Genomic DNA, 27,516 nt, shown 5'->3' on the forward strand with positions numbered 1-27,516 from the left:
CTTCCCCCGCAGCGGGGCGGGGCTTGGAGGGGAGGCGGGGCTGGTCTAACCCCGCCCCTCGATCCGGCCACGCCCCTCCCCATAGACGTTGGCCTGGAGGAAGGTGATTCTGATTGGCCACCGCTTCCCCCCGCCCCCGCGGCCGGCCACACCTTCTCGCCCTAAGCCCCGCCCACTCGCCCTCGCCTGCGGTCACAGCGAAGCCTCATTGGCTGCCGGCGGGGAGGCGGTGCCCGCGGAGGGCAGGGTCCCGTCTGAGCCCTCAGATGCCAACAGCCAATCAGAAGAGCCAGCTGGAGAAGCCAGTGTCTGATTGGCCGCGGTGTCTTGCATCCAGCCCCCTGCCGGCCAGAGGGAGCAGCTGCTGGTTGGTCTGTGCTCCAAGGGGGCGGAGCTCCCGCGGGCTCCTCCCTTGGGGAGGTGGGCTCAGGATAGGGCGGGACCAGGGTGTCCCACGGGCGAGGGCGTCCCGAGCGGGAGCAGGGCCCTGTCCCATACGTAGCCCCTCTCACCCACAGACCTACCCCACAATGACCCCAGCAGCAGACCCTCCGATCCCCCAAAACACATACCTCCCCAGGACCTCCCCCACCCCAGATGCCCCCAAACCCCATAACTCCCCTCTAGGGTCCCCCAAGACCCCCGACCCCCAAGTCTCTCTAATCCCCCAAATCCCAGTCCCATTATCCTAGCACTGGTCCCAGTCCCACCCTGTTATCCCAGTACTGGTCGCAGTCCTGTCCTACGACGCTGGTGCTGGTCACAGTCTCCACCCCACTGTCCCACTGCTGGTCCCCACTCCCGGTCCCAGTTCCCTGCTGGCAGCACTGGTTCTGCTCCCAGTCCCGTCCCGCTACTCAGCATTAACCCCAGTTCCAATCCCAGTCCTATCTCAGTGCTGGTCCTGCCCCCAGTCCTGCCCCACTGTCCCAGCACTGGTACCAGTCCCATTACTCCAGCACTGGTCACGGTCCCGTTATCCCCGTCCCAGTCCCGTCATCCCCGTCCTGTTCTCCTGGTACTGATCCCAGTCCTGTTATCCCGGTCCCGGTCCCGTTGTCCCGGTATCCCAGTGCTGGTCCTGGTCCCGTTATCCTGGCACTGGTCCCGGTCCCGGTGTCCCGGCACTGGTCCCGGTCCCGCCTCTTTCCCCGCCCGCCCCGGGGCTGAGCTGGGCAGGACGAGCCTGAGTCCCCCGCACGGGCTCCCCCGCCCCCCGGGGCCCGGGAGTGGACCTGCCGCGGGGCAGCACCCTGTCACGCAGGGACAGCCCATCCTGCGGGGTGGCCCACGGCATGGGGGACACCCACGGCAGCGGGGACACCCAGGGACACCCCGTGACACCGTGGGGCAGCCCAGCCCCGGCAGCATGGGAGGGTCCCGGGGGGCGTTCGGCCGCTGCTGGGTCCTAGTGCCCGTCCTCGCCACGCCCACCTCCTCCCACGCATGCGCCTTTCGCCCCCCGAGCGCGTAGCAGCGTGGCACCCACTCTGACCGCCGCCAGGGGGCGACACCGCCCTGCCCCACGCCGCTCTTTCCTCCCACGGCGCGGGGAGGTGGCCCCGCCTCGCCTCGCCCCCTTCCCTTGAGCAGCGTCCGCCTCCCCCAATCACAGCTGCCTCCGTTCCCTCTCCTCCAACACAGGCCTTCCTATTGGCTGCAGCACTGCGCGACCGCATGGAGGGGGCGGGACCGGACCGGCGCGGGACCAATGGCGGGGCGCCGGGGGCGGACGCAGCTCGGCGCGGCCCGGAGCGGCGGGGGCCCGGGCCCTCCCCGCCGCCATGGCGCTGCCGCCGCGCTGAGCCGCCTCCCCCGCCATGGCCGGGGCCATCGCGTCCCGCATGAGCTTCAGCTCGCTGAAGAGGAAGCAGCCCAAGACCTTCACCGTGCGCATCGCTACCATGGACGCCGAGATGGAGTTCAGCTGCGAGGTGACGGCCGGGGCGGCGGCGGGACGGGGCTCCCGCGGGGAGATGGGCCGCGCCCCCGCCGGCTTCCGCGGCCTCTCGCAGCCGCCCGGGGGCTTCCCGTGCGCCGGCGGCGGGGCCAAGCCTGGCTGTGGGGCCGGGCCGCCGGCGGGAGCGGAGGCCGCGGCCCGGTGCCCGGCCGAGGGCGGCGGCGAGGCGGGAGCGGGCGCTAGGGGCGGCTCGGGCCTGCGTTGGGTAGGCTCCCCGCTGCCCGGCCGGTCACGGCGTGACCCTCGGGGGGCTGCACGGGAGGGACAGCGGGCGCCTGCGATTCGGCTTTACTCTGCTTATAATTCCGCTTTAATCTGGTCATAATTCAGGTTTATTTTCTTTATAATTCAGCTTTATTTTGCTGTCCCAGCTGAAGTCGCCCACTGCCATGGCGGCTGTCGTGAGGAGGCCGGGGCTTGAGGTATCCCAGGTGGTGAGGCTTGAATGTGCGAGGATTCCACTCAAAGTGCTCCACAAACACACGTGAATGAGATTTTCACGTTTTCATGAGTTATTAGCTTGGTCCTGCAGATGAGAGGTGTTCTGGGGGGCTGCATCCTGGTGCCTGCTCCTGTCATGGCTGGTTTTCCTTGGATATTTTATTTTTTTGAGGCCCTTGGTAATTCTTAAACGTTCTCCCCTGGGCGGTTGCGCTCAGGCCCCAGGCGTCTGGTTTGTTGCTGCGTTTTTAGCTGATCTGGAGGGACGGGACACACAAACATTGAAAACCCTCTCTACCCAGTTTAACTTTTTTATTTCATTATATTTCAGTTTATATTTCATTAGTCTGATCCCAGTCTCGATGGAGTTCCAGCACCCATAAGCCAACGGGTGTTTGTCGTCATAAATTTTCTTGCTCTTGAAATCTGTTGTCAGCACTGAAGAACTTTCTGCCTTTCCCAGGGATTAAGGATTTATTTTAGACAGTAGTCATGCGAGCTTCCCACCGTTACGCTGCCAGGAGAGTTTAAGTGTCCTGGCTCCGTTCTTGCATGTTTTTCTGAGCCTGCCAGTAATAATGTATGATGAAAAGTAAATAATTCTTTTTTTCTTTTTTAATGGTGCAGCTGCTTGTCGTTTCATGTTGGGATTAGGGTATTTGTGCAGCAGTAAGGCAACGCTCTCAGGTGGGATTTGACCGTGCAACTTGCGCATCTTCAGATGGTTTTTCGGCAAAGCTCCTGCCAAAAAGGCTTGTCACTGCAGAGAGACCTCTCCAGCCCTTCTGGAAGTGCAGGAAGGAGCTCACGAGCTGCGTGTATGGTCCTGCTTGTGTCTCCTGTGTCTTGTTGGAGCCGGTGCATGAGGGATGCACTGGGGAGTTCAGGCATCGTCCTTCAGTGCAGATTTGCTCAAGCGGAGACAAGGGAAAGGGTTGGATGCAGGTTGGTGATGGGGTTGTTTCACACCATGCTTAGTGCAGGTGAGGTCTGTTTTATTCAAGCCCAGCTTGAGGTGTGAGTTTTATTCAATCAGGACGGGTCCCTGCCTCTGTCTTTGTCTTGTAGTTGTACAGCTCTGGGGAAAGCTCCTTGGCTTGCTGACTCTGCAGAAGCGCACCAAGCCCGACGCCCATCCTTGCAGACAGATCAGACACACCCTGCGGCCTCGAGTCTCTGGGCTGATGTGAGGGAGAGGATGGGCAGGTGGCCCGAGGAAGGGCTTGGCTTGGTCCTCGCCACAGCAGCCCATGGTGAGACCTGTAGCCAGGAGCAGAGCTTGTGCCCACGGTGGTCTCGGCTGCCCCGCCTGAAAGTCAAAGAGGTGGGAGAGTCAATGATCTGGGGAGCACCACGCTCCTCCCTAAAGGGATCCGGCCCCTGTCCGAAGGATTGTGGGGCTGAGGCCCCAGCGGGGTGAGGTGGGAGAGGAGCGAGCGGCATTATGTTTGCCTGAGTATCTGTGCGTGCGTCGATGTGGCAGGCTTCTTCAGGTGGGAAGGAGGACTGCTGGCCTGAGTTGGAGGCTGTGGAGGGTGAAACCTCTGCTGCATAAACGCTCTTGAGAGGATTAGTGGAAGGAGGTGCATTGGGACTCTTGCTGTTGTGCTGTTTGGGGGCCTCTTAAGATCTGTTTTTGCGGCCCATGAATGCTACCTTGTGCTGACAGGGACGGAAAGCTGGTGGCTTGTTGGAGGTGTTGTCGGTAGCCTGCTCCTGGTGGCACGCTGCTCCCTGACGAGCTGGGCCGGGGGAACCACTGCTGCCTCTTGGCTTCTCCTGCCTGTGCTCGTCCCCTCCTTTTCTGCTGTTGCTGCTCTCCAGCCACGGGCACCTCCTGGCTCCGACAGAATGAGCTTGGGCTTCAGCAATTCCTTTGCGAGGCCAGTAGTCCTGGGGTTGTACCTTGGGTTGGGTTTTGTTGCGTACTTGGTGTGCTGGAGCCTGCTCCCTGCCTCGGGCTTCAAACCTCATGATAAATAGCAGGCGGAGGAAGGAGTGCAGGAATGTTTTGCTGCCTAATCCATGCTGACACCTCAGCTTCACCCCAGGCTGCCCGTCCAAATGGCCTTGCCAGGGACCTCTGCCTGCTCAGCAGCCATCCCAGGGAACGTGGCTTGCTTGAGCCTCGGGAGCTGTGAGGTGGGTGTTCAGGGCAGGATGGGGCAGCGGGAAATTCCTGCTCCTTCCTGCTCTTCCCTGCTGGGGCTGCAGGTGCCCAGGGAGGAGAGGCTGCGGTCTGGGCAGAGCAGGCTGATTTCTGTCATCCTGCCATGCCATCTTGTCATGCACTCGGTCCTGTCCTCTTCCAGAAGCCCCTGTCCTCCCTCCACCCCATTGCAGATTGCCACCATCCATCTCCATGCCCTACCTCTGCGCTCCCAGCTCTGCTCCAAGCATTGCCATGTTGCTTTCTTCCCACTTTTCCTTCTCCAGAAGCTGGATACCTGTCCGGTGAGTGGCCCAGGATGTGTGTGGCTGTTCTGGGGAGGCTGATGCTATGTGTGCTGGTCTTTAGCATAGCTTAGCCGGCGGCTTCCTGGACAGATATTGATCGCGTTGCTGATAAACACATTTGAGCGATCAGTGCTTTGCTGTAGAGGCTTTTCTGTGTGGGATTAATATAACTGATGTTTTTTCTTTAAACTTTATTCCAGAGCTCTTGAGATGTGCTCTGTGTTGTCACGAGTTAGAGTTCGCGGTCCCGCCGTGCAGGACAGAGGCGATGTCCTCGCCTCGAGGCAGTGATAGCGGAGGCCCGAGACCTTGAGGCTGGCCAGGCAGCTGGAAATGGCAGAGGCCACAGGGCGTAAGACCCGGCAGTGACTGGCCGGGCGGTGCAGCGAGCAGCCGGGGCTAGCGAGCTCTGCCCCAGCCCTCGAGGAGAGCGTGTGGAGTGGCTGCGAGATCCGAGTCCTGCTCTGACTTGATGGCTGGCTCTCGGGGCTGGACTGGAGGTCACTCGGTGCAAACTGTAGAGCCCCAGTTCCTGTCCCAGCAGTCCCTCTTCTTCTGACCCCACCAACACTGGGGGGGACCTCGCTTTTCTGTGTTAATTTTTCAATCTGTCCCGTAGAAATTCCCAGCTGTGTATTTTAAGAGATTAGACCTGCTTTGCATCTGTTTACTCTGCAAATGATGTCTCTAAATTGAGCCTAAATCTAAAATAATTCGTAGAAATGAAATCTTAATCTTTCCAACACAGCGATGAAGCTTAATAATCACAGTTGGCGTTTCACTTTAAAGACTTATAATTTGTTTGGGGAAATCTTGAAGGCACAAAGTGAGAGTCTTCCTTTTAGTTACTTCCACCACGGCTGTTTGAGCCTGGTACCTAATTAATTGATAGCATCTTGAGGAAGGATAGACTTTTGCATAGCTCTTAATGTCAAATCAATCCCTAGCTGCCCCACCTTCCTGAGAACACCCTCAAATAGCCTGTGTGGTCCCTCAGCTTTCTGTGCTGGGAGAGCAGTGCAAGAGAAATCTTGTTGAAAGACATTTAGTGGTGATCTTGTCCTGTGATTAACACTGCGATAGGCGGTACACTACTTGGGTAATGATTCGGGGAGCTATTTTAAGCAGCAGTAGGGTAAAGCAGAGCTTGCTGGGGTGTGGTACTTGCACTAATGGCTTGATGTCAGTGCCAGGAGGCTGCCGTGGCTGATGGTTTCCTCCGCCGTTGCTGCCCCGATGGTGCAACTTGCTGACGGTGGCCGTGAACCAAATTAAAGCAGTCGATGTGGCAAAGGTAATGTGATTTTTGGTGGTGCCTCTCCAGATGAGGTAGTCAGTTATCCATTATCTCTGGCAGAACATCTTAAAACCCCATGGTGTTTTTGAGTCCATGTCTTCCAAGGCATTGCTCGCCTGTCCCTCCGGCAGGGTGGTGGCGCGGTAGGGTGGTTGCGGTCAGGTTGGTCTCACGCACTTGGATGTACAGGTTTTTTTCCCCACCAGGAACCAAGTTCCCTGGTCGATGAGAAAACACATCAATCTTTCTTTTGGTCTTGTGCCATGGCTTGGCCCATTTCTTCCTCTTGCAGTGGTTGGCTGGGTTAGGGGCTCTCTGTCTCCGGAGCCATAGCACCTTTTCTGAAGGGTGTGGTTTTCTTTAGCCCTTTTTCCATCGTGCCTGTGATCTTGGGCCTGAAACTCCTGCAGCAGTGGTTACTCCACTGAGGTGCAGCTAGCTGCCCCGCTGCTTCCTAACCGTAATCCTCAGAGAGCAGCAGCCTCTGTGGGTCTTGAGTTAAAAATTAATAGAAAAGCTTTACAACTAACCTAAAGAAACAGCTTAAGCATTCAAGCAGCAAGAAGAGGCAAGTTTGGACTGATGGATTTTCTGGTCTAAACATGCATCCTGTTACTGCTTCAATGCTGAAGCTGTTCCCCTCTGTCCAGAGAATAATCTTAGTGGTAAGGCATCTTTTTAGCCCAGTGCCCTACTCGGTGCAGGGCCAGCTGGATGAGGTGGGTTGTAAAGCTTTTCTGTTCGCCTGTAAGTAGACGAGACCCAGTTTCAGCAGCGTGTGTCCAAGTGTTAGTCTTTTTGTTGACAGATGTAGGGAGTTACGTAGCTGAGCTGCAAAAGCTTATCCCCTGAAACAGGGGCAAGCGAAGATTTGGCGTTGAAAAACTGGGGTCAAATAAGTTTTTGAGTAAGAGCTGACACGGTAAATCGGGGTCGAGGTTTGAGCTCTGTCCAGTCACTGCACCAAAATAAAAAGGCAAGAGAAGGGAACTAGGGAGCAGAGCGTCTCCAGCTTCCTTCTGCTTTGCCAAATACTCGGAAGGGGTTTTATAAAGGTCCTTCCAACTGCGATTAAAAGTTTAGCAGCAGCTTGGTGATGCTAGTAGGGGCGTGACCTCTCTCCATGCTGCTAATCTTCTGCAAGTAAGCAGAAAGTTAACTGGAAAAGACGAATCTGTGGGCAGTAACAGCTATTTTAAAAAGCTGTGAGAGATAATCCCCCTCAGCTACAAAATGATCTTCAGTAAATTGCTGGGATACCAGCTGTCAAGTCAATGTTCTGTTTCTGTAGTGTGCCCATCTGCCCCGATCCTGCGTTGGCTCTCTGCAGGCGCACGGGATTTTGTGCTGTTTTGGTTGCTGCTGATCTCTCTTTAAATATGAGGTGTGGCAGGTAAGGGCTGTTTTCTCACTTCATGTCTTGGAGGGGCTTATGCCGAAAGAGGTCAGAAATTCTGCTGATTCACAACAGTGTCATTTGGGAATTAATTTTTCAGAAATGTCTTGCTTGGTGTGGTTCAGTTCTGCATTTCCTTAAGGTGTGCACAAGTCACGTGAGACTTAGTGTGAACACAGATCCTCTTTGGCTTCTCTCTGCCTGCACCCTGTGTCTGAAACGCTCTCTGGATCCCCCGTGTCCCATTGCAGCCTCTTCTAAGCCGGTTATAAAACTCCATCTTATCCAGTTCCCTCCAAAGATGGTTCAAAACCGCTGTCAGTCCTCAGTCTCTGTGGATAATCCAGAGGCGGTGTGTTGATGCAAAGGGGAAGGAGGGAAGGCATTTGGGACAAATGCATCTTTCTTTTTTGGTGTCTCTACTCCAGTTTAGATGCCATTTAATCCTACTTTTTTTTTCTTTGTACCAGCAGTGGCTTTCAAGTAGGTGGTTTTTGAAATTAAAAGTACTTGAACAGGGAAGCAGTCCTGGAAACAATCTACTTGAAGCCGGGAGGCGCACTTTGTTAGAAAATCAGACAGCCCTTAAGACTGGAAGAGAGGCATTTGACAGCGTACATGGTTTAGCCTTGCTTTGTTCAGAGGTAAACCTGCCATTGCCGGGGCAAGGCTAACTCTTTCTCCTAAGGCTGACAGCACTGGCTTCCTAAAGCCTAGCTGGGCTTTTCCTGGGGTAAGCTGTCTGTTTTCAGAGTGCATCAGCGTGCAAAAGATCATCGGAGTAGGTCAGGTTTGTGAAATAGCCCGTGTCCATCAGCGGTCAGCTCCCGTGCAGAGGTAAGGCCCGGCTCTGGGATCGCTACCCTGCGTGGCCCTTGCCGGGGCGGGGAGGAGCGTGCCGTACTGCAGACCGTGCGACAGCAGCACGGGGACGGCTCCGTCTAATGTTAGATCTCCATGCATCCTTGGCACAGGAAGGCCAGAGGTCCCTGCAGGAGCAAGATCCTCCACTTGGCCTCTCGGAGCTTCTTCCCCCGTATCGAACTGCTGCTTGACCCTTTAACTCAGAAACTGCGCAACCCCAGCTTGTGGGGTGAGGTGAGGCTTTGGGATATCATCGGTGGTTCTCCCCTCTGCCTCTCCTGCTCACGTCGGTGCCGGCTGGGCAGAGCCGCAGCAGCTTGTTCGCCCGTGAACCCCACTCTGTCTCTGTCTTGGGCAGACACCACGAAATGTGCTTGGCTGCACCATCTGCATTGTTACGCCTGGGCGCGTTTTTTTGGCCTCCTTGGTGGTTAACAGAAATAGATTTTAATTAAAAGCTCATTATCGAGTTGTCGTGTAGCATTAGTAAATAAAAATAACTTTTACAGCCCTGTCTTGTGGCTCAGTAAGTGGCAATAAAAAGTATTTGACATCACTTTATTTTTAAAATATGGAAGAATATTGCATATTTGATTCCCTGTTTGCTCCAAATGGGCTTTACAGCCAAATAAATGGTTGTCTGCAGCAATCCTTTTATCATTCAAGTCCAGAAGGGGAAATAAATGCGGTATTACAGCCTCAAAGTTATCTCCATTTCAGTTGTGAACTGTTGGGGGTGGTTTGTTTGGGCATCTCCTGGTGGGATGAGGAACAGATACCGCTTACCCTTTTATTGTTTTCCAGGTGGTTAGTGGAGGGATGCTCTGCTCAGCCCCTGCCCTCTCCCTCCTGCCATCTCCCTCCCTGTTTCAGTGCATAGGTGTCACGTTCTCTTGTTAAAGCTTTCTTCTAAATGGAAATAACATCGCACCGTGGAAGCTGAGCGCTTCTTCCTGGGGCTCGGTCCCCTTTTCTGCGTGGTCTTTTAGACCATCGTGTCATCACAACAGGGGTCTGGACTCTCTTCTCACCTCTAGCACAGAACTAACACTCAATAAAATGATCTGCTAGGGTGAAAAGCCATTTTCTGCATTATTTAAGGGTAAATTGGTGCAGTAAAATATTTTATAGATGTTAGTAATTTCTTCAAGGTCATACTGTAACCCAATACCGTGCCTTCTGCAAAGCGGTCGCGTTGTACGGGGTATAGAAGGATCGCTGTGATGGGTTTGCTCTGGGAGGCAGTGTGCCCGCGCTGAGCTGGTGAGCGCTGCCTAAATCTCCTCCAGTCACTTGTTTGTGCCCTTATTCCCCAGCCTGACCCCAGGGGTAGCTGAAGCTCCGGTGGTTTATGTTTGTGACGACAAGGAGGCGAGAACTCCGTCCCCAGACAGAGCCAGGTTCTGTCCCCTGGAGTTCGGGCACCTCCCTGTTGTTTGAGGAGAGCTTCTCACGTGAGGAACCTTAATCTTAAATGGTTTAAAAATGCCCTTTCCCCCCCACCACGTAGCTGGTGTAAATTCAATTTGACATCATTGGAAGAAAAGCCTACATCACTGGAAGAAATCAGCCTACGCCAGTGGTTTGGGAAGCGCTTTTCTCCGTAGACACCCTGCTCACTCCCCAATGCATGGGGTGCTTGCACCCTCTTGTGCCCTGGCATCCATTTTTTGTAGCTCTTGGCCTCCCTCCTCGCCGCCCGAGGGGATCTTATAACCTTTCTGCTTGTTTTTTTGTGGCTGGTTTATCGACTCGTTAGCTAAGGAGCGGTTGTGAAACTTGACAGAAAGGTTGTGCACCAAAATAAATTGTCCAGTTGCCTGCTGGTTGGAAATGACTTTTGGTGCAGGTTAATAAATAATGCAAACCCTGTTAATAGATGCCAAATGCAATGTCTCTGCTGGAGGAAAAGATGATGCCAATAATCCGTACTGGAAGTACTCTATTCTAGCCACTGGCTGTTGAGTTTTAAGTATTTAGTGCTGTTTACTTAAAACGCTCTGCTGATAAATTGTAAGCGGTCTGTACTTGGTAAAGAACGTAAATTCCAACTCTGCAGAGTAACAGCCTTGCAGCGCTTACCCTGTTTATAAAACAGCTTTGTCCACATATTCCTTTGACCACTCGCCGAGCCTGTCTACAACCCGTGGTGCGACCATGCTCGTGGGAGAACGCAAAGTGGCAAATGCAAGAGGTGAAGCCTGCGGCCGACCAAGGATGCTGAAGCGATGTGGTCGCATACGGCTCCGTCCTGCGTGTCAGGTTAAGGTTATCGTGATGTAGCTTTTTATTGGGAGATCGAGCTTTATCACAGCATCATGCCAGCCGCTCTGGCATATGGCTGAGAGGGGTTTTTTTCTGCTCTAAGCCTCTTTGTTTTGTTTTCAGGAGCTCGTAATGGCTTGCAAAATTGTCTTTGTGCTTCAGGTGGCACTTTAGTGCAGAGCAGGGGAACGGTGTTGAGGGCGGAGGATGAGGAGCTACCAGCCCGTCCTGACTCTCCCCCAGGCCCTCTGTCCGGCCTTGGACGGCAGCTCTCTTCATCCCCTCCTGCCTGGGGGGGATTTTTTTGTGTTTTATGGTGAGGAAATATGGCAGTTAATGCTACCGACGCCTATCAAGTGAGGGTAAGGAGGGCTGAGGTCCTGAATGTCTGTAAACCAGTTGGAGTTCAGCTGTCAAAAGAAGCCACTTGAATGCAGATCGTTATTTTAAGTACTGAGGTGTGGAATGAAATCATGTATGTTGAGATAAACGTGGCTGCTGTTCCATTTGTATATTTAATGAAGGTAATTCAGCGCAGTCAGGGAGGATGTCTATGCAATGTTACGGTTTGGAGACTTTAGCACCATGCAGGCAGGAATGTTAAATATATAGTTCAGCCATAACGTACGCGTGCAGTGATAGAGCGGTGGTGTAAAATCTAGCAGCAGAAGCAATCGCTTAAAATATTCCCGTCACCAAATTAAAATTGCTGGGCCGGGGAGGGGAGAGAAACACGCGAAGCTCTTGCTTTAATGCTCACTGCTGGTCTTCGAAACTAACTGCCGGCTTGCTTTTGGGGAGGAAATTGTGCCAGCTGGCGTAGTGCGGCGAATAAGGTTCGGGTGCCTGCATGAAACTCTGCCGGGGCGGTTTGATGGGGAAATCCCAGCTGGGGGAGCTCGGTGGGGTTGCAGTCCGCAGCGCGGCTGCAGCTTCAGAACGCCGATCCCACGGGATGCGGAGTGATGTCTGGAGAGGAGATGCTCCCGTCGGCAGCACGCGGGAGCCTGTCCTGGGAAAGGTTTGGTGCAGGGCTGCGTGCGTGCCGGCACCGATCGCCCTCTAAAGCAATAGACTGAGATGCGGTCTTTGCAGAAAGGGAAAAAAATCTGATCATGCTTTATGCAAAGCAGTTTAATGCTGGTTAAGAAATAGCTCTTTGATGGCAGCCGGTTTTTATGTGCCTACGGAAATGGTACAAAATAGCTGTTTAAATGTGTCTCGCTCTGTTTTGTCTGAACCCTCGAATTAACCTCCCTCTTAAAATAATAGTCAGGAAAAGATCTTCCGCAATCTGAGCCATCCTGTGCCGAGCTGGAGCTCACCGTGGGGACTGGAAGCTAGCTAAATGTGTGAAATTAGAGTTTTATAATTACAACACTGCAAAACTTGCTCCTCCTGGTGTTTTTGACCTCGAGGTGTTGACGGCGCTTGATATGAATTGTGGCGAGGCTGTGGCGAGCCGTCTGGGGGTGGTGTTTTTTGGAGGGTAGCGTCGGCTTTATTCTATTCCGGGACCGTCAGCATGTGTATGCGTGTGCCCTGGGAGAGGGGAAGAAATAATGATATACTCATTTAATCAAAGCCAGCGGAACGGCAATCAGCTTGTCCTCAACGGCTTCGCCCACAAGGCGGCAGTGGGTGACAGCCGGAGCGGCACGGCGCCCGCCCCAGAGGTCCCTACCATGCATGAGCATTAATATTGATGCTGTCCAGGTGGCATCAAGATTGAGTTGTAGTGGCAAGAGAATGTGCCGAGATCCTTTTGCCCTAGGGCTTTAGAGTAATGGCCATATGTCTCAGTCCAGCAATTGTTTGCACCGTGCAGATGGAAAACCAAAGTGGCTTTGGCATATTAGATTCATCTGTTTTATGTTCCTCTTCACCTTTCTGCCTCCCGATGCCTTCTGTTTTTATGAGAAAACTTCAGTAACAACATAGATGCGGCTGCTCGATTGCTCGAAGGACACGGTCTTTGAGCAGGACCAATTTTCTCCGCTCCTGAGCTGCTTTTGTCACAAACATTTTCAGCAGAAAATGGAGTTTGGCTCTGTCAAAATGTGCTCCAAGAGAACCGCTGACTTCAGTGATCATTTCTGTTTTTCTGAGCTCTTTTTCTCTTTCACCCGTGCAGGGTCGGTAGCTCTGGACGAACACGCTTCGTACGTAGATCGTTTCACTTCTGATCTTCAGGAGCGTGTTGTGGCCTTGTCTGTGAAACCCTGTTGCTGATACTGGAGTTTGTGCAGGGCTTCCTGGGGCTATATAGAGACATTAAAGCCGCTAAGGGCTTATCACAGTTAAGAGTGATTTTTATTTCTTGCTGGAGCCAGGCTACTCATGCTGCACCACGTCTCAAAAGGAACGTAAGCGAACCCTTCAGGTCCCTTGTTGAATGTCAGTGGATCGCCAGAGGAAGAAACAGGGAGCTTTACAGTGTCATTTTTGGGAGGGGGGAAATCACATCTGGGTTTCCTACTGAGGGAAGAGCTAGTGATCTGCAGATGAGATCAGGTGGAAGGATAAAAAGTATGCTTCGTTAGGATGTTTTCTTATCTATACCAGATGCCTTCTCCACCCTCTCAAAGACCTTGTGGGGTGAAAAAAGAGTGGATTTGGTTGAACAGAGGTGAATTTCTGAAATCCACCTTTGTAACTCTGCTTCCCATTTGCTTTCCTGCAGGTGAAGTGGAAAGGGAAGGACCTGTTCGATCTAGTATGCAGGACACTAGGACTCCGAGAAACCTGGTTCTTCGGGCTTCAGTACACTATCAAGGATACGGTGGCTTGGCTCAAAATGGACAAGAAGGTTGGAACCAAATTTCCCTTGAGAGTTTGGGTGGGATGACGAAGGAGAACATACTTTCCTCTCTCTTTGAATGTCCAAGGCTGTGTTATGTGTGGTATCGATGTGAACTGGGTGAAGTGTATTTAAATCTCATCCCCGTGGCATCTGAGAGTCAAACCAGGGCGAGCTGGCAGAGGTACCTCACCCCAGCTCCTTTGGAGCTGTGAAGCCTCAGACCGTGCACATTGAATCGCTTTGAGGCATTTTGTGAGACGGCCGTGCTGGGATGCTGGGCCTCCTGGTGACTGTAATATAAATTAAATCCAAAAGTCTCTCTTCTATGCCCCAAATGACAAAACCTTTAGGGGAAAAGTGAAGTTGCATCTTGGCTTCTTTGGTTGTTGAGATGTACAAAGAGCTTGGGAGGAGGAAATCCAGAGGAGTGAAAAGGAGGTGGAGATAAGGGAGGAAACGCTTCCCAAATACGTGAGCCTCCAGGTTGCTGAGGGGTGGGTTAGAGAAGATGCGGTACTGTTTGCATCCAAAGGATGTTACGCTAAAACCAGACGGTCATCGAGACTGTGAGGGAGGTCTGGGTGTCTCGCATGTTCTGCCAAGGTTTTCAGCTAATGTGACTCTGAACTGGACAGTGCCAGTGCAATAGGAAGGTAGCAAGGAAGAACACTGAAATACAAGAGGAGGCAGCGCAGGGAAACAACAAGAAAGTCAGATGGTGGCGTAGCAGGATATAGCGTCACTCTGCCTCTTCCAAACCTGGCAATGTGCACAGAGCAGATCAGGATCAACCTTTGCTGTCTCATTTTGCATGCTGTTTGTTTCTGCCTTCTTTGTTTTCTTGCATGCTTATGAATGTCAGAAGTATTTGTTTGTTTTCTTTTTTTAACTGCGGTTTCTGAACTACTTAGGTCGGTTCGTCTGTTTTAGATGTCTAAAATGCTTGACAAAAGATGCACTGATCTGAACAGAAGGAAACTGTATCTTGGCTCCAAGAGACAGAGTGCTAAAGAGGCTGGAAGGAGTAGCTGAATGGCTCTTGTATCCCACAGGTTCTGGATCATGATGTTCCAACAGAAGAGCCTGTCACCTTTCACTTTCTGGCCAAATTTTATCCTGAGAACGCAGAGGAGGAACTGGTCCAGGAAATCACACAGCACTTGTTCTTCCTGCAGGTAGGAGCCGTGTCAGTACACTGGTTTCCAACCCGAGGGAGAAGGAGCCAGGATGAGAAGGTTCCAGGGTCAGAAAGTTGGTCAGCGGAGTGTGGATCCTCATCGTTATGTTCACATTTCCCTGAAGGGAGTTGTCTTCAACAACAAAAACTTCTTAAAATAGGTCAAAGATGGTTTGTCTGGACGAGGCAGTCACAGATGCCCAGACTTGCAGATCTCGTAAACTGGCTGTCAGGAATGATTAGGTGATTTGTAATATTAGTGTGTGGTAGCTAGGGAAAACAAATCTGTCAGATGTGGGCTTGAATGACACATACAGCCTTGGAGTCCACCTCTCTGCAGGGTGTGGATGTCACTTGTGCTGAGGGATGGCAGTTGCTTTTGTACGCGATAGCATCGCTATGTGAAGCAGGGGAATTTCATCCTCAAGAACAGAATGCAGCCAACCTGTTTCGTGTTCAGGCTGTACAGCGAGGTTCACCTCTCCGCAAAACAGCCTTCAAATAACTGGAACAGAAGAAAATCGTAGAAGCACAGCTCTGTCAGAGACTGACGGCAAAAGCAGAGGAGGAGGGGAAACCTAATGGTCCCATTTGCCACAGTAACTCTTGCCCTTAATATTAAGATTTCGGAAACTGTGGTGAACACATCTTGAGGCTTTTTTCTTTTAAGTATGCTTCAAAACTTTGTGTCCTGAGAAATCAGCTCAGCTGATGTTGCTGTAGCAGTGCTGCATGGCTGGTAACGAAGAGCTTTTATCGCGGAGCTTCTCTCTCTTTCAGACAAGTTCAATTTTCTGAAACTGTTTCCTATAAAGGGTTGTGCCAACTACTGTTACAGGGAGCAGAGTAGTCCTAGTCAGCCCCCCAGGTACTTACTGGGATGTCTCAGCTGCTGTGTGACTGTTAATTTGGTGTTTCTAAAATAAATAAATGATAAAAATAAAAAAAAGACACTCATTCTTATGTTTGTTACACTAAAGTAGTGGCAACCTGGATTAGGATGCCCTTGAAAATACCACCTTAGGCTTCAGTGTGCCCTGCCCCTTCAAACAGATATTGAAGTGCGCTCACCAGCTTCTTGGCACTCCTCGCTCTTCCCAAGTTCATCTTTGTTCTTCAGCACTAAAGGGCTTCTAAATGCAAAGAATTGCTGTTCATTTCCAGGGTCTGTCTTGTGCACTAGTGTCTCCTTAGGGCTATTTTTAAATGTCCAATTTGCCACGGGCTTTATCCTTAATGAGGAAGAATGCTGTTGGCATCTTTGAAAAAGAAGATCGGGGAGGGAGAGCAGTTAAAGCTGCATGTTGTAAAGGCAGACCGTGACTTTCCTACTAGGATTTCTGATGATGAGAGGAGCCTGGGCTCCTGTAATGCTTGTGGGAAATGGGAACACACATAAGCTTGCAAACTCTCCTGTTTTCATCTTGATGCAGGAGAATATCTTCTGTGATTATGTTGTAACCAACTTTGAGGACTCAAAGCACGTTATAAATTCAAATTGATGTTACTGCATCTCTGTGACAATCCATTTAACTCTCCCAGGAAACAGTATGTTTTTCGCTCTCTTTATTCAGGAAAATTAAGTGTGCAAAACCAAAAAATATCGAACATGACAGGTTTAATTTTTTAATGCACAGAAGCCAGGAAACCTAAAGCCGTGGCTTTTGGGAGCTGCACGTTGGCTCTCCTGGGAGTGCGTGCAGGGCTTTGCCTGCTGCTAAAAGCACTGCCATGGAGGTAACCTGCAGCTCTCCTTGCTGTCACTGGCGTTGGAGGAACTGGCCTCGAGCACAGGTGAGCGCTGACTCATAAGGAGGCCTGAATATCCCAGAGCAAAACCTTTGTGTGCTCAGAGACTCGGCTGAGTCTTTTTTAATTTAGCGTTGTGTATAGATGTGGTATCAGTCCATAGCTTATGCCTTAAGAGGTTTTATCTCTGTGTTTACACACAAGACTTCTCGCCCCTCCCGCCTTGCCTTTAGCAGTGGGATATGGGTTCTGTCATTTTCCACGTATAAATTTAGCTCTTCTTGCAAACCTCTCTGAAAAAGGTGGCCTGTGAAAGCCTGAGCCCTTCCAAGCCACCAGAGACTTCCTGGGCCTGAATGGTAATTAGTGGTAAGAAAATTGTTAACTGTGTGGTTGACAGCTCGAGTTAAAACAACCTGCAGCCATCTGCTGTGACAGTCATGCTTTGCACTGCTCCACTAAAAGCGTGTTATGTGTCCTTTGCTGCTACGTGCAGGTGAAGAAGCAGATTTTGGATGAGAAGATCTACTGTCCTCCTGAGGCTTCGGTCCTGCTGGCCTCTTACGCCGTCCAAGCCAAGGTAGGCACAGGGGGGTTTTCCAGGGGCCTGCTGACGTCGGCAGGGGGTTAACGTCGCTCCTGGGAAGTAAGGCACTTTGCCATATACCTGCTTCCCGAGGAAGTGGAAGGCAAGGAAACTTGGTAGAACTTGGAAGTGAGCGGACTATGGAAGCAATAGTGCCTTCTCCGCACTGCTGGTTCCTGGCTGCCTTCAGACACTGGACAGATTTTTGCTGTCTCTTTCCAGAACTCTGTAGCTTATGAGCTGCAGTGCCTGCCTAAGTGTGGCTTACTACTGGGGCAGGTGAATTCCCCAAGCCCGTGCTTTTTTGGATCTCCTCCCTGCTCTTGCCGTTGTAGCCAGAGGCAAACCAACCATGGGACTCACAGCTCTGCTGCTTCCCTGGAATACTTGTCATCATGATAACTACTTTATTTTGAGTGCTACAGCTTGCCACGTAAATGTTATTGCAGCGTTAAAGGGCTCTTCCTGGCTTCTCCCTTTATCTTGGGTTTGATCTTGGGTGTTTGGCCTCACTAGACAGAGGGAAAACTCAATGGTCATCAATTTCCCCTCATTCTTCGGCTGAATTCTTCTGCTCTGGAGCCAGAGTCAATGTGTTTTGCTGAGGACTTAAGAGAACACTGTTTTCCAGTCTGGAGCACGCAGCCTTGGACAGCGTGCAGCAGCCCACAGCAGAGGCGCTCCTGGGATAGAGGGAGCAGCCCGAGGTTCAGAAGTGGGGATGTTCTTGCAGGAGAGGAAGTAATTTATCCCCGTATACGCATAACATGTACTGCTGCTCAATTAACGAGTCTTCTAGCTAATCTCCAGTTTATGTGCATAAAGATAATGTCTTTGGAAAAGAGGAGGAGTGACGAGTCCGGTCGCAGCCCAGCTGCGATACCGCTGTAGACTCGTGGTCATAGTCAGTTCTGACTCTCCGGAGGCGATTTAGGGAGGGCGTTTTGGCTGGCAGGACTGCAGGCGGGCGGCTGTGCCCTGGGTCTGGCCTGTCTGCCTGTCCTTGAGGAGCACGACTGTCAGGCAGTTTCAGAAGAAGCAGGGTAGCTCTCCGGTCTGTGAGTCCACCTTAGCTGACAGCGCACGACTGGGGATTTGGCTCTGTTGCCTGAAGAGAGGGTCTGATCCAGGCTGGCAGGAGACACAGTCCAGTCCTTGGTGTTTCACCGTGGCTTTTTCCATGGCTTGCCGTATCATCTTGCTCATAACCCTTTAGTCCATGCCCGGTTTGCCTGAACACAGCCCTGGGTGACATGCAGCGGTGTTCTTTGACAATGAATATTTGAATTTACTAGAAAAAGGTATTTTCTCCTCATAGTCAGAATATTGATGACACCATATTTTGTTGGAGAGACTCGTCAGGCAGGGAAAAAAGAGTTGCTTTTAGAAATGTTTCTATTTGTGTGAAATATTCATTGCTCTTACTAGAGTGCAGGAGTAAACACTTGCTTTGCTTTTTCTCCATTGACCTGCGGAGCTGAGGATACATAGGGGATGACTTTTCCTGTTGCCAAAATGAATAAACCATTGGGTAAATATTGAGCGCTGTTAAATCTTGGCCGTGACAGCTTCTGCTCGCGCGCTCGAGAATAGACTGTAATTCGGGACAGGACTGGTGTGCCGTCCCCTTCCTCTTCTTGCAGCACGGCTGCTGACCTTGCGCTCAGTAGCATGCTCGCCGTGCTTGATGCTCGGTCATCTGGAGGAGGTTGGCCGGAGTCAGAGCAGTTTTCCTAACCTTGCACGTCTTGATTCTGCACAGAGACTGTGAGAAGGTGGAAGAGGGATGCTTTTTCTGATCTTTGCTAATGTGCTTTCATGTCTGGCTCAGACATCGCTTTTCCTCCCTGCCCCTCCAGGCTGGGTTTCCCCTTCTGCTTTTTTTTTCAGCCAAGGAGAAAGCTGAAAGCACGTCTTAGTCTTCGGAGCTGGCGAGAAAGATGCTGCAGGTCATCTCCTTCCAGTTAAATAGGATAATGATGTCCTTTGTGGACAAGAAAGCGGCCACTGAGCACAGTAATTTCACTAATAACGTGCTGATTTGCATGATTAGGGCATAATAGCCTGACATAGCGGTGTGTTTGCAGCCATTTGATTGACAGCCAGGTTGGCTTGTACTGTTGTTGCACACCTACCTGCAATAACAAAGTGAGCGTGCGGGTCATAAAAATAAAATCTTATTTATTTCTATATCGTTGTGTTCATTCAGGGAATTACCATGTGTTTTCCCCTCTAGCCCTGCATTCAAACCACCCACACTGCTTTCAGATGTTGGAGGTGGTTCAGGTTTTAGGTAGCTGGGAGAGACACAGAATCAGCTGAAAAATGCGTCCCGGCAGAAAATGGTAACGTCCAGGAGGTTCGTCCACTTCTTGCCCCTTAAATGCAGATCGCTGCCTTGCTGCAGCCCTCTCAGCACTTCAAATCTTGTAGCACTAGCAAAGGGCTCTCTTATTTGTGGGGTTTTTTTCCCCAAAACAAACAATACTTGGTGTTAATAGTTTGAAGCTGAACGGGCCTGTGTTAATCCAGATGTAAGATTAAGATTAAGACGATGTAAGACAGGTGTATGAATGAGGTAAAGGCAACTTCCATCTGTAACCGTGAATATTAATCATACCGTTCAGTTAACAGGAGCTGAAATTCCATGACAGTTTTGAAGTAATGATTTAATTGAAAAGGTCTTTAAAAGTATGTTTGCCAAATCATTTGAGCCGACATATACTGCAATACTTAAGCCATTTGTTGATTTTTGACTTGTGAATAATTAATGTTCTCATCCAGACTCCCTCTCTGTACAAATATTCCTTTGGGATGTGGCGATATTTTTCACCACAGGAAAATCGCATAATCCATACTTAGTCTTGGATCTCCACGGTAGATCATAACAAAAAGTAATCGCCTTAATCCCATTTGCTATTATTTTCATCACTTAAAAATGATTTATTTTCTGCCTCTCCAAGGTTATTGGAGTTGTTTCCTTTGCCAGTGCCATGTTTTTATTGCTGTTCCCTTTTGATGTGGGTTCGAGGGACGTGTACCTGCAATGCGCTGCTTTCTGAGGAGCTCCAAGCATCTGTAGACCTTGGAAGACAGACAATTGGCGCTGCTCAGCACCCTCCTGAATGAAATCCGCGGCAGTTTTGTTCTATTAATTGAAGTCTGAGTCAGTGTTGATTGTGGCGTGCTTCCTTCGCATCTGCGTTGGCTCCAAATCAATATTTGCATCTTTAATCCTGGCTTGTCGTCTGTGAAACGTTGCTCGCCGGGCTGCGGAGAGGATATACGTGTAGGTTTTTGGTGCTGAGCTCTGGTTTTAGTGTACAACGTGCTGGTTCTGTCATTAAAAAGAGGCCGATACGGAAAGCTTCCTGACTTCTTACACGACCACCGTGCGTGCCTTGGTCTGGCTGTAAAAATTGTCACCGTTTTGTACTTTCTGAGCTGAGGTCCTTCAGGAAAGCAGGGAGGGAAGGGCTGTCTCCCTTGCAAAATGAGTGACTTGAGCAAACGTTGCCGTGTCTTGTGTAATTGGGCAATGTCACTGCAGAAGTCCTGTTTGCCAGGTGAATGAAAATCGCAGCATTTCATGTACGTGCCTCACATCCATCGTCCTCGTCTCTTGAACTCGCTAGGTTATTTGAGGCGCTCTTTTCTGGCGGATTCCTGCCCTCTTAAGCTGTACAGGAGGTAAATTCATTTTCGCATGCACTGCGGGGACACTCGGCTTTTCAATCTGTTAATAACCAGTTTTATTTCTCAGTCACTTTATATGCTGCTCAAAAAGATGTAAATCTAAACAAATACTAGTAATTACTGGATGCACTTAACAAATCTGAATTGGATTCCGTGACCAGGTTGAGCAACAGACCTTCTGGCAGAAAAGCTGACACCTGCCTGAGAGGAGCCTGTCAAACTCCTGTAATCTCTTTTAATATTTGTTCATTAGAGTGGTGAGCAGCGACAGAGGAACCACCATCTGCCTCACTGGAATTACTGGTCTCGATCAGTCTTTGGGGACAGGTCTTTGTCCATACGTTGACTCCCTGTCCTACTACCGGTGGGAGGGCAAGGACCTCTCAGCTCTAGAGGGAGTCTTCCCCTGCGTTGGAGGAAGTGTTTTCTGGGCATGGTAGTTGGAGTAGAGCAGAACAGTTCAGATGGAAAGGGGCCTACGACGATCATCTAGTCCAACCGGTGGACATCAGCTTATGGTGGGAAGTTTTATTCTGCTTCCACCTCTGCTGCCTGAGCAGGAGGAGGATATTAGTTTCTATTAGCAATCAAATGACAAGGAAAACACAGTTATTAAATCTCCCGAGCAGCATATGTTCTCTGCTCTAACCGGTTGTGAGGTGAAGGGTGTAAGCATTCCGCATTTGCTCTCTCCCCAGGGGGTGGATGCGTAAGGGTGAAGAGTTTTACTTGCCCATGTTGTTAACGAGGGGTGGGCGCGATGTCTGTGCTTCTTTCCAGTACGGCGATTACGATCCTAATGTCCACAAGCGAGGCTTCTTGGCGCAAGAAGAGTTGCTTCCGAAGCGGGTAAGGAGCTTGGCCGAGCGGAGGAGTAGGTTCCCCAGTAGTAGTGTTTTGGGGAACGGAGCCCTTTGCAGAGAAGGTCTCTGTGGGACTGCCTGCAGGGTGCACCCTGCTTCCCATCCCTTGGGCTTCCTTACCGGGGCAAATGATCCAAAGCAGATGTATTGAGGGAGGAGAATTCAGTCTTTTTCTGACATATTTTAATAAAACTTGAAGCAAATGTTTTCTTTCGTTTCACCGTTTCATGCTGCCTGCATCCCCTCGCGACGACCTGGCGACAGTTTGCGTGTGCCGCGTGCTCGGGCGTGTTGAGCGATCGCAGGGTGCGGGGCGGAGCGTGCCCTGCTGCGAGTCGCCTGTCTTTGAGTCGGACGTGGTGCTGGGGAGGGGTTGTTTGGGGCTTGGGTGTTTCTGCTTTGCTTGCTGGCTTAAGGAGACTGCGACAAGAGCAGCAGTGTGACCTGGTCTCTGTCTCCCCACGTATCTCAGGTAATAAACCTGTACCAGATGACTCCAGAGATGTGGGAGGAAAGGATAACAGCCTGGTATGCAGAGCACCGAGGCAGAGCAAGGTGAGTGTGTGCTGCAGTGGAGGGTCAGGCTCAGTCCCCTCACCTGAAGAGCCATCAGGGTTTGGGGAGCTTGGGCCGGTGGATGAGCTCTGCTGACAGCAGGGTTAATCCCAGCGCACCTCCATAGCAGGCTCACAGAGCGCAAAGGGTTTTCTTTGATGGCTCTGCGGGTGCCCTGCTGTCCCCTGGTCACTGACGGCGTCCTCGAGAGGATTCAGGACTGATGCTCACTAAGGGACCTCCTGCAGAGGGGCAGGGAGGCAGGCAGCCCTGCCTGCCTAGGGGGTCAGGGTGCTTTTTGGGCCAGGAAAAGAAATGGGGATTCAGGCTGATGAGGTGTGTCGCTGCCTCGGGTGGTAAAATGCTCCTTGTTAGGTGATAAGCCTAAAGTCAGGTGGATCTGAAACGGGGCTCTCCCAGCCAGGGATTTCCTATTTGTGCTTAAGGGACTGGGAGATGGACAAAGCAAGGCTTGAAGTGCTGCCTCTCGCTGGGCAGGCGTCAGCAGCCCTTAAGATGCTGGCAAGCTGCGGAGTGGGATTTGCTGTTGGACTTTATTGATCCTGACAGCAAAGACAGGCTTGACCTGAGCGACAGAGACAGTCCAGGCTTTAAAGCCTTGTGAGTGCTTAGGATCAGAAAGAGCAGCCATCCCCCTCTCTCTGATCCTGCCAAACGTCGTCACACTGGCCTTTTTTTGTCTGACAGAGATGAAGCTGAAATGGAGTATTTGAAGATAGCTCAGGACTTGGAGATGTATGGAGTGAACTATTTTGCGATTAGGGTGAGTGCAGGTTGTGGGTCATGTTTTCTTGCTGGCATAGCTCTTGTGTTAGTTGTTTCTGTTGCTGTGAGATTGGATGAGTGGAGCTTTTGGAGAGCCAGCAGACCTGGGAGATGGCTGCGGTGCGTTGGCGAGGGCCCCTGCTGCGGCGTGCTTTGCGGCTAGCTGCCAGGGAGGCAGAAGCTCTTTTAATATGCGGTGCTGGTGGGTCATGGCGCAGGGCTGGTTGATGAAGCTAAGAATGGCTGGCTCGTGTCAGACCCTCCGAGTGCAGTAAAAGGGTTTTCTGCTCTTTTCTTTCCTCCCGTAGAATAAAAAGGGCACTGAACTGCTCCTTGGAGTTGACGCCTTGGGTCTTCACATTTATGACCCAGACAATAGGTTGACCCCTAAAATCTCCTTTCCATGGAACGAGATCCGGAATATCTCATACAGCGATAAAGAGGTATGGATACATCTCCCCTCTTCCCTGAGAGCAGTAAGGACACAACTGCAATTTAAGATGATTTCTCTTAGCTCCTCTGTCTGCTGCGCTTGCTATCACCAGCTTAGCTAAGGGTAGCTCAGCTTTTCCAGCTGAAACCTTAATTCCAGGACTTTCTGAAGCCTTCCAGGAGTGGGCGTACGAGAGGTCAGCTGGGAGCTATTCATTCTGTTTGGTTCTAGGGTATGTTCAAATCCGCTACATAACTTTTTTCAAAACCAAAATTGCTGTTGATGTGCTTAGCCCTAATATCAAAGTTCAGAAGTTGAGATCTCTGCTTTACTGTAGGTATTACAGTATATATTACTGTGGATGTATACTGTATTATGAAATACAGTGAGACGTATTCCTGGCAAGAAGAGCTCTTGCCATATCATTACATCATCTTGAGTTTTCAGGCTGCCGGGCTTGGCATAACAGCTGGAATCTTTTTAGGAAGTTGAGTAATTGGAGAGATATTTATTAAATCCAGAGCATAAATATGGATCTTCTGAATCATTGGCCACCAAACCTAGTTGAGAATAGCAGTGAAATTGGCTGTGGAGGGGAAACTGATCTGCTCAATTTTCAGTCTGAGCGAGCTGCTCAAAGGAAACCAGCTGCCTTCATGGTAAGGAAGAAAATTAACTTCTTAATTAAAAATTGTTTCCTAATCTATCCATGGTATTGATCAGAGTAAAAGCTAAAGGTTTCTCATCAGCTGCATTTGTTGCATGTCTTGTGAAGTTTTATATTTAGTAAGGCTGTGCTGGAGTTCTCTTCACTTGTTTCACTCCTTAAAAATAAAGAGCTTCACAACTCTGCAAAACCACAAGTAGACCTGATGTGATAGTAAACAGGCTTAATAGCTGGCTACAACAGCTATGTCGACACAACAGAGGGGTTTAATCCATCGTAACAAAGATTGACTGTTTATGTGGAACTGAAATTCCTCTCCTGGCGTACTTCTGCTGTTGCTTTCAGTGACTGGTGTGGGTTCTGCTGGAGCCCAAGTCCAGGGACATTCATGCACGTCTGCCTGTGTGAAAATCTTAAAAGATTGGCTCTTAAACTGACAAAACAAAACACTGCCCGGGCGCGTTCGGCTGAGCCCTTTTCAGGCAGTACAATGTATTGACAAATAGACCTACTTTAATGGACACAGACTGCCTGCTCGAGCGCTGTCTCTTCAGCCGGTTATTTTCGTAGCGTGTGGGGGAGTGATGGAATATATGCATGCCTTCTGAAAAATGCAGTGTTGTGGCGCGCTCCATCTCTTCAGGTCTCCTTTTGTTAGTTCAGAGTCTTCTGTCTATCCAGGGTCTGTATTACCGAAACTTTTGAGTCTGGCGATGTCACCTACATCCCCTGGAGAGACCCGCTGTGGGAAAGCTCTTCGGAGAGGGCTGTTCGCTTGGCGCGTGGAGTGTAAATACAAGTTAGAGTGAGGGAATAATATTTTGAATTGCAGAGCAGTCTTGTGACACGGCTGACTTCTGGAGAACAAAATGCATGGAAAAATCCCTTTGGGGAGCCCTTGCGAGTAGAGGTGTCAGCGGGAAGGGTAGCAGCTTCTGTTTCTGTGGTCGTAATGCAAGCCTCCTGCCCATCCATTGGGCAGCGGAGCTGGTTCTTCCTCCCTTCAGAAGTCTTGGGAGTTTCTGCTGTACCTTCTCTGCTCTCTACAGCTGCCAGGAGAGCAGCATCTTGCCTTTCCTCGGGAGGTGCTGAGCTGTCTCTGGCCTCTGCAGGGTGCTCTGCAGAGGACACAGGCTGTCGGGCATCGCAGTCTGTAGGTGGACAGCACTCTCATTGCTTCTGTGTGGCACTCGCGTTTTTCTGACCGGAGGAATGCTTGTCTCCTCGGTTGCTTTTGATACTAGTTCTCTTGCTTGGCTAAAAGCCACGGGGACAGCTCTCAGCCTTGTTTGTCTGACACTGCTGACCTCCTCTGAGCCAAAGCTTTCAGTAAGGCTTTTATAGCTGTGTTTTTATTAAATGCGCTGCTCTCTGATAACTCTCTCCCTCCTTATTTTTTCCTTTTCAGTTTACGATTAAGCCATTGGACAAAAAGATTGATGTTTTTAAATTCAATTCATCAAAGCTGCGTGTGAATAAGCTGGTAAGTCTACAGACAGAGTAATTTTTATTGCCTGTGGCAGTAGTTTCTGCCCGCAGTACGAGACAATGTTCTTTTGGGGCTTTTCCTTTGAGCAGTCGGAGGGAGCGTGCTGGCCTGGCTGGACTGTAGATGTCATTTGGTATAGCAGTTCCTACTCGGCCATAGCCTCTAGAAGAGAAGGGGGAAGCTCAAGTCAAGCTCCTTCACAGAACCTCTTCCCCCTCTCCTGTTTTTCTGCTCCCTTTCTGAGCTCTCGGGTTACAGCTGACCTGCATGGTGGAAGCACTTAGTAAGTAAAACTTTCTCATCATCCCCATCTTTGCTCCAGACCCCCTTTCTTCTCCTGCAGTTCTGTTCTGTTCTGCCCTGTGACGTAGATCTCCCTGTTTTGGGATGCACCGTTATCAGAGCCGCAGTCCAGGCTTTTTCCTAGGCTGATCCCCTGTGAGGATCATCCTTGTACAAGGATGGAGGGGACTACGTTGAGCTGTTCTGTTCAGCCTCCACGTTAGAGACCAGCTTTAGCTAGTGTTCTGGGTGCGGTATCTGGAGGAGCTTTGGTCCAGGTTCTCTAGTAGCTGTGCACCGTGTTAAGTCACACGAGGGACCTGCAGAGGGGGATATTTTTTCCATCTTTAGAGGGAGGGGAACCTTGCTGTCCTGGTTATAGGCCGCCCTGTACTTCACGTAGGGAAGCAGGGCTTCCCAACAAAGGTCTCATTCACTGCACTCGTCAGATTCATAGTGCTGTAGCTCCTCTGACTCCAGAGAAGTCATTCATCACGTGTGAAATGGAAGACGGGCATGTGAATCGGTCCTTTAGAAAAAAATCTGAGTTTAGAGACCTGCTTTTATTGCTGAAAAGAGCTTTCCCTCTTCTGTGTACCCACTGCTTTGCTAACCCTCCTCTAGTATTGTCACCTTCCTTGTCCTCCTTGAGTACCAGAGGAAACCACGTTGGTGCTCTCAAACCCATCTGGAAAGGTATCTGAAGATGTCCAAGGAAGTTTTTGATAAGCCTTCTGTTTGTCCAAGGTGGAAAGTGGTTTTTCTTCTTTTTTTTTTTTTCCTTAAATCTCAATGCTTTAGACATGCAGTTGGGAGAAGGTGCAAATTCGTCTTGAACCTAAAAATTAGGAAAAGGGGGCAGTAAGAACAGGGAACTGGTCGAAGCTGTGGAAATCTTTGTTTTGTTATTTGGCCTAATGCCTTTTTAGGGTTGGTATAAAACTTGCCAGAACCATGCTGTGCTGGATGCACAGAAAATAGAAAATTGGTCTCTGCAAAGAGCTAGTAGCCCAGGAGCTGACGTTTGGTAATGGGCCTTGGCTGTGCCTTGGCCTTGGCTCCCTGCCCCTCTTATGGGTATGAGAGCTCGTAGGGTTTGAGATCAGTGCGTGGAAGTGCTTACAATCACCAAACCAAAGCAGTTCTAGTATTTTTCTGTGTTGAAAATACAAACTACCTCATCGTCATCATGTGTACAGCTGTTTCTCTCCGCTCTTCACCCTTGATGGGAATAGATTCTTCAGCTGTGTATTGGAAACCATGACCTCTTCATGAGGAGGAGAAAGGCAGACTCGTTGGAGGTCCAGCAGATGAAGGCACAGGCCAGGGAGGAGAAAGCCAGGAAGCAGGTGAGACACATCTCGTATAACTAGACTGTGAGCCAAAATCAGAAATGCAAATGAACTTGGGAAGGAACAGTCTCCGGAATGACATCAAGCGCACGGAGCAGCTTTGAGGGATGGTCCAGCTGAACATCTCTTTTTAGTAGCCTGTTCTCACCTCGACAGTCATTCTCAAGTTGGCTCTGCAGGTTGATGGCAGCCTGGCAGCCCAAGTCCAGCCCCCGCACTCGGGAACAAAACCAGGAGGGTGGGAGAGAAGAGCTGCTCTGGGTGTCCTACAAGTGGGTGTGCATCTTCCCCGCCTCGTTTTATGCCTGGGCTCCGTAGCTGGAAAGATGTGTTGGGCTAGTTGCTTGTAATTAAAGCAGGGGCTGTGAGGGGGAGCTGTGCTCTGCCGTAGTTCTTTG

General features: G+C 50.6%; 1 protein-coding gene across 7 annotated transcripts in view; it reads left to right on the forward strand.

Moving 5' to 3' along the window:
- Positions 1–1,820: 1,820 nt before the first annotated feature.
- Positions 1,821–27,516, forward strand: part of NF2 (NF2, moesin-ezrin-radixin like (MERLIN) tumor suppressor) — a gene marked incomplete at both ends in the record, with an annotated part of 39,677 nt that continues 13,981 nt past the window's right edge. For 2 of the 7 annotated variants that reach the window (XM_082007469.1, XM_082007468.1), the window contains 10 exons: positions 1,821–1,934; positions 13,364–13,489; positions 14,536–14,658; positions 16,906–16,989; positions 21,472–21,540; positions 22,027–22,109; positions 22,818–22,893; positions 23,204–23,338; positions 25,404–25,478; positions 27,002–27,115. In XM_082007469.1, coding sequence (XP_081863595.1) covers positions 1,821–1,934; positions 13,364–13,489; positions 14,536–14,658; positions 16,906–16,989; positions 21,472–21,540; positions 22,027–22,109; positions 22,818–22,893; positions 23,204–23,338; positions 25,404–25,478; positions 27,002–27,115 — 999 coding nt within the window. The remainder of the gene's footprint in view (positions 1,935–13,363; positions 13,490–14,535; positions 14,659–16,905; positions 16,990–21,471; positions 21,541–22,026; positions 22,110–22,817; positions 22,894–23,203; positions 23,339–25,403; positions 25,479–27,001; positions 27,116–27,516) is intronic. The other 5 variants (XM_082007472.1, XM_082007470.1, XM_082007471.1 and 2 more) reach the window with 5 other exon arrangements.

This window comes from Phaethon aethereus (assembly GCF_964289735.1).
Source record: "Phaethon aethereus genome assembly, chromosome: 17".
Lineage (NCBI taxonomy): Eukaryota > Metazoa > Chordata > Aves > Phaethontiformes > Phaethontidae > Phaethon > Phaethon aethereus.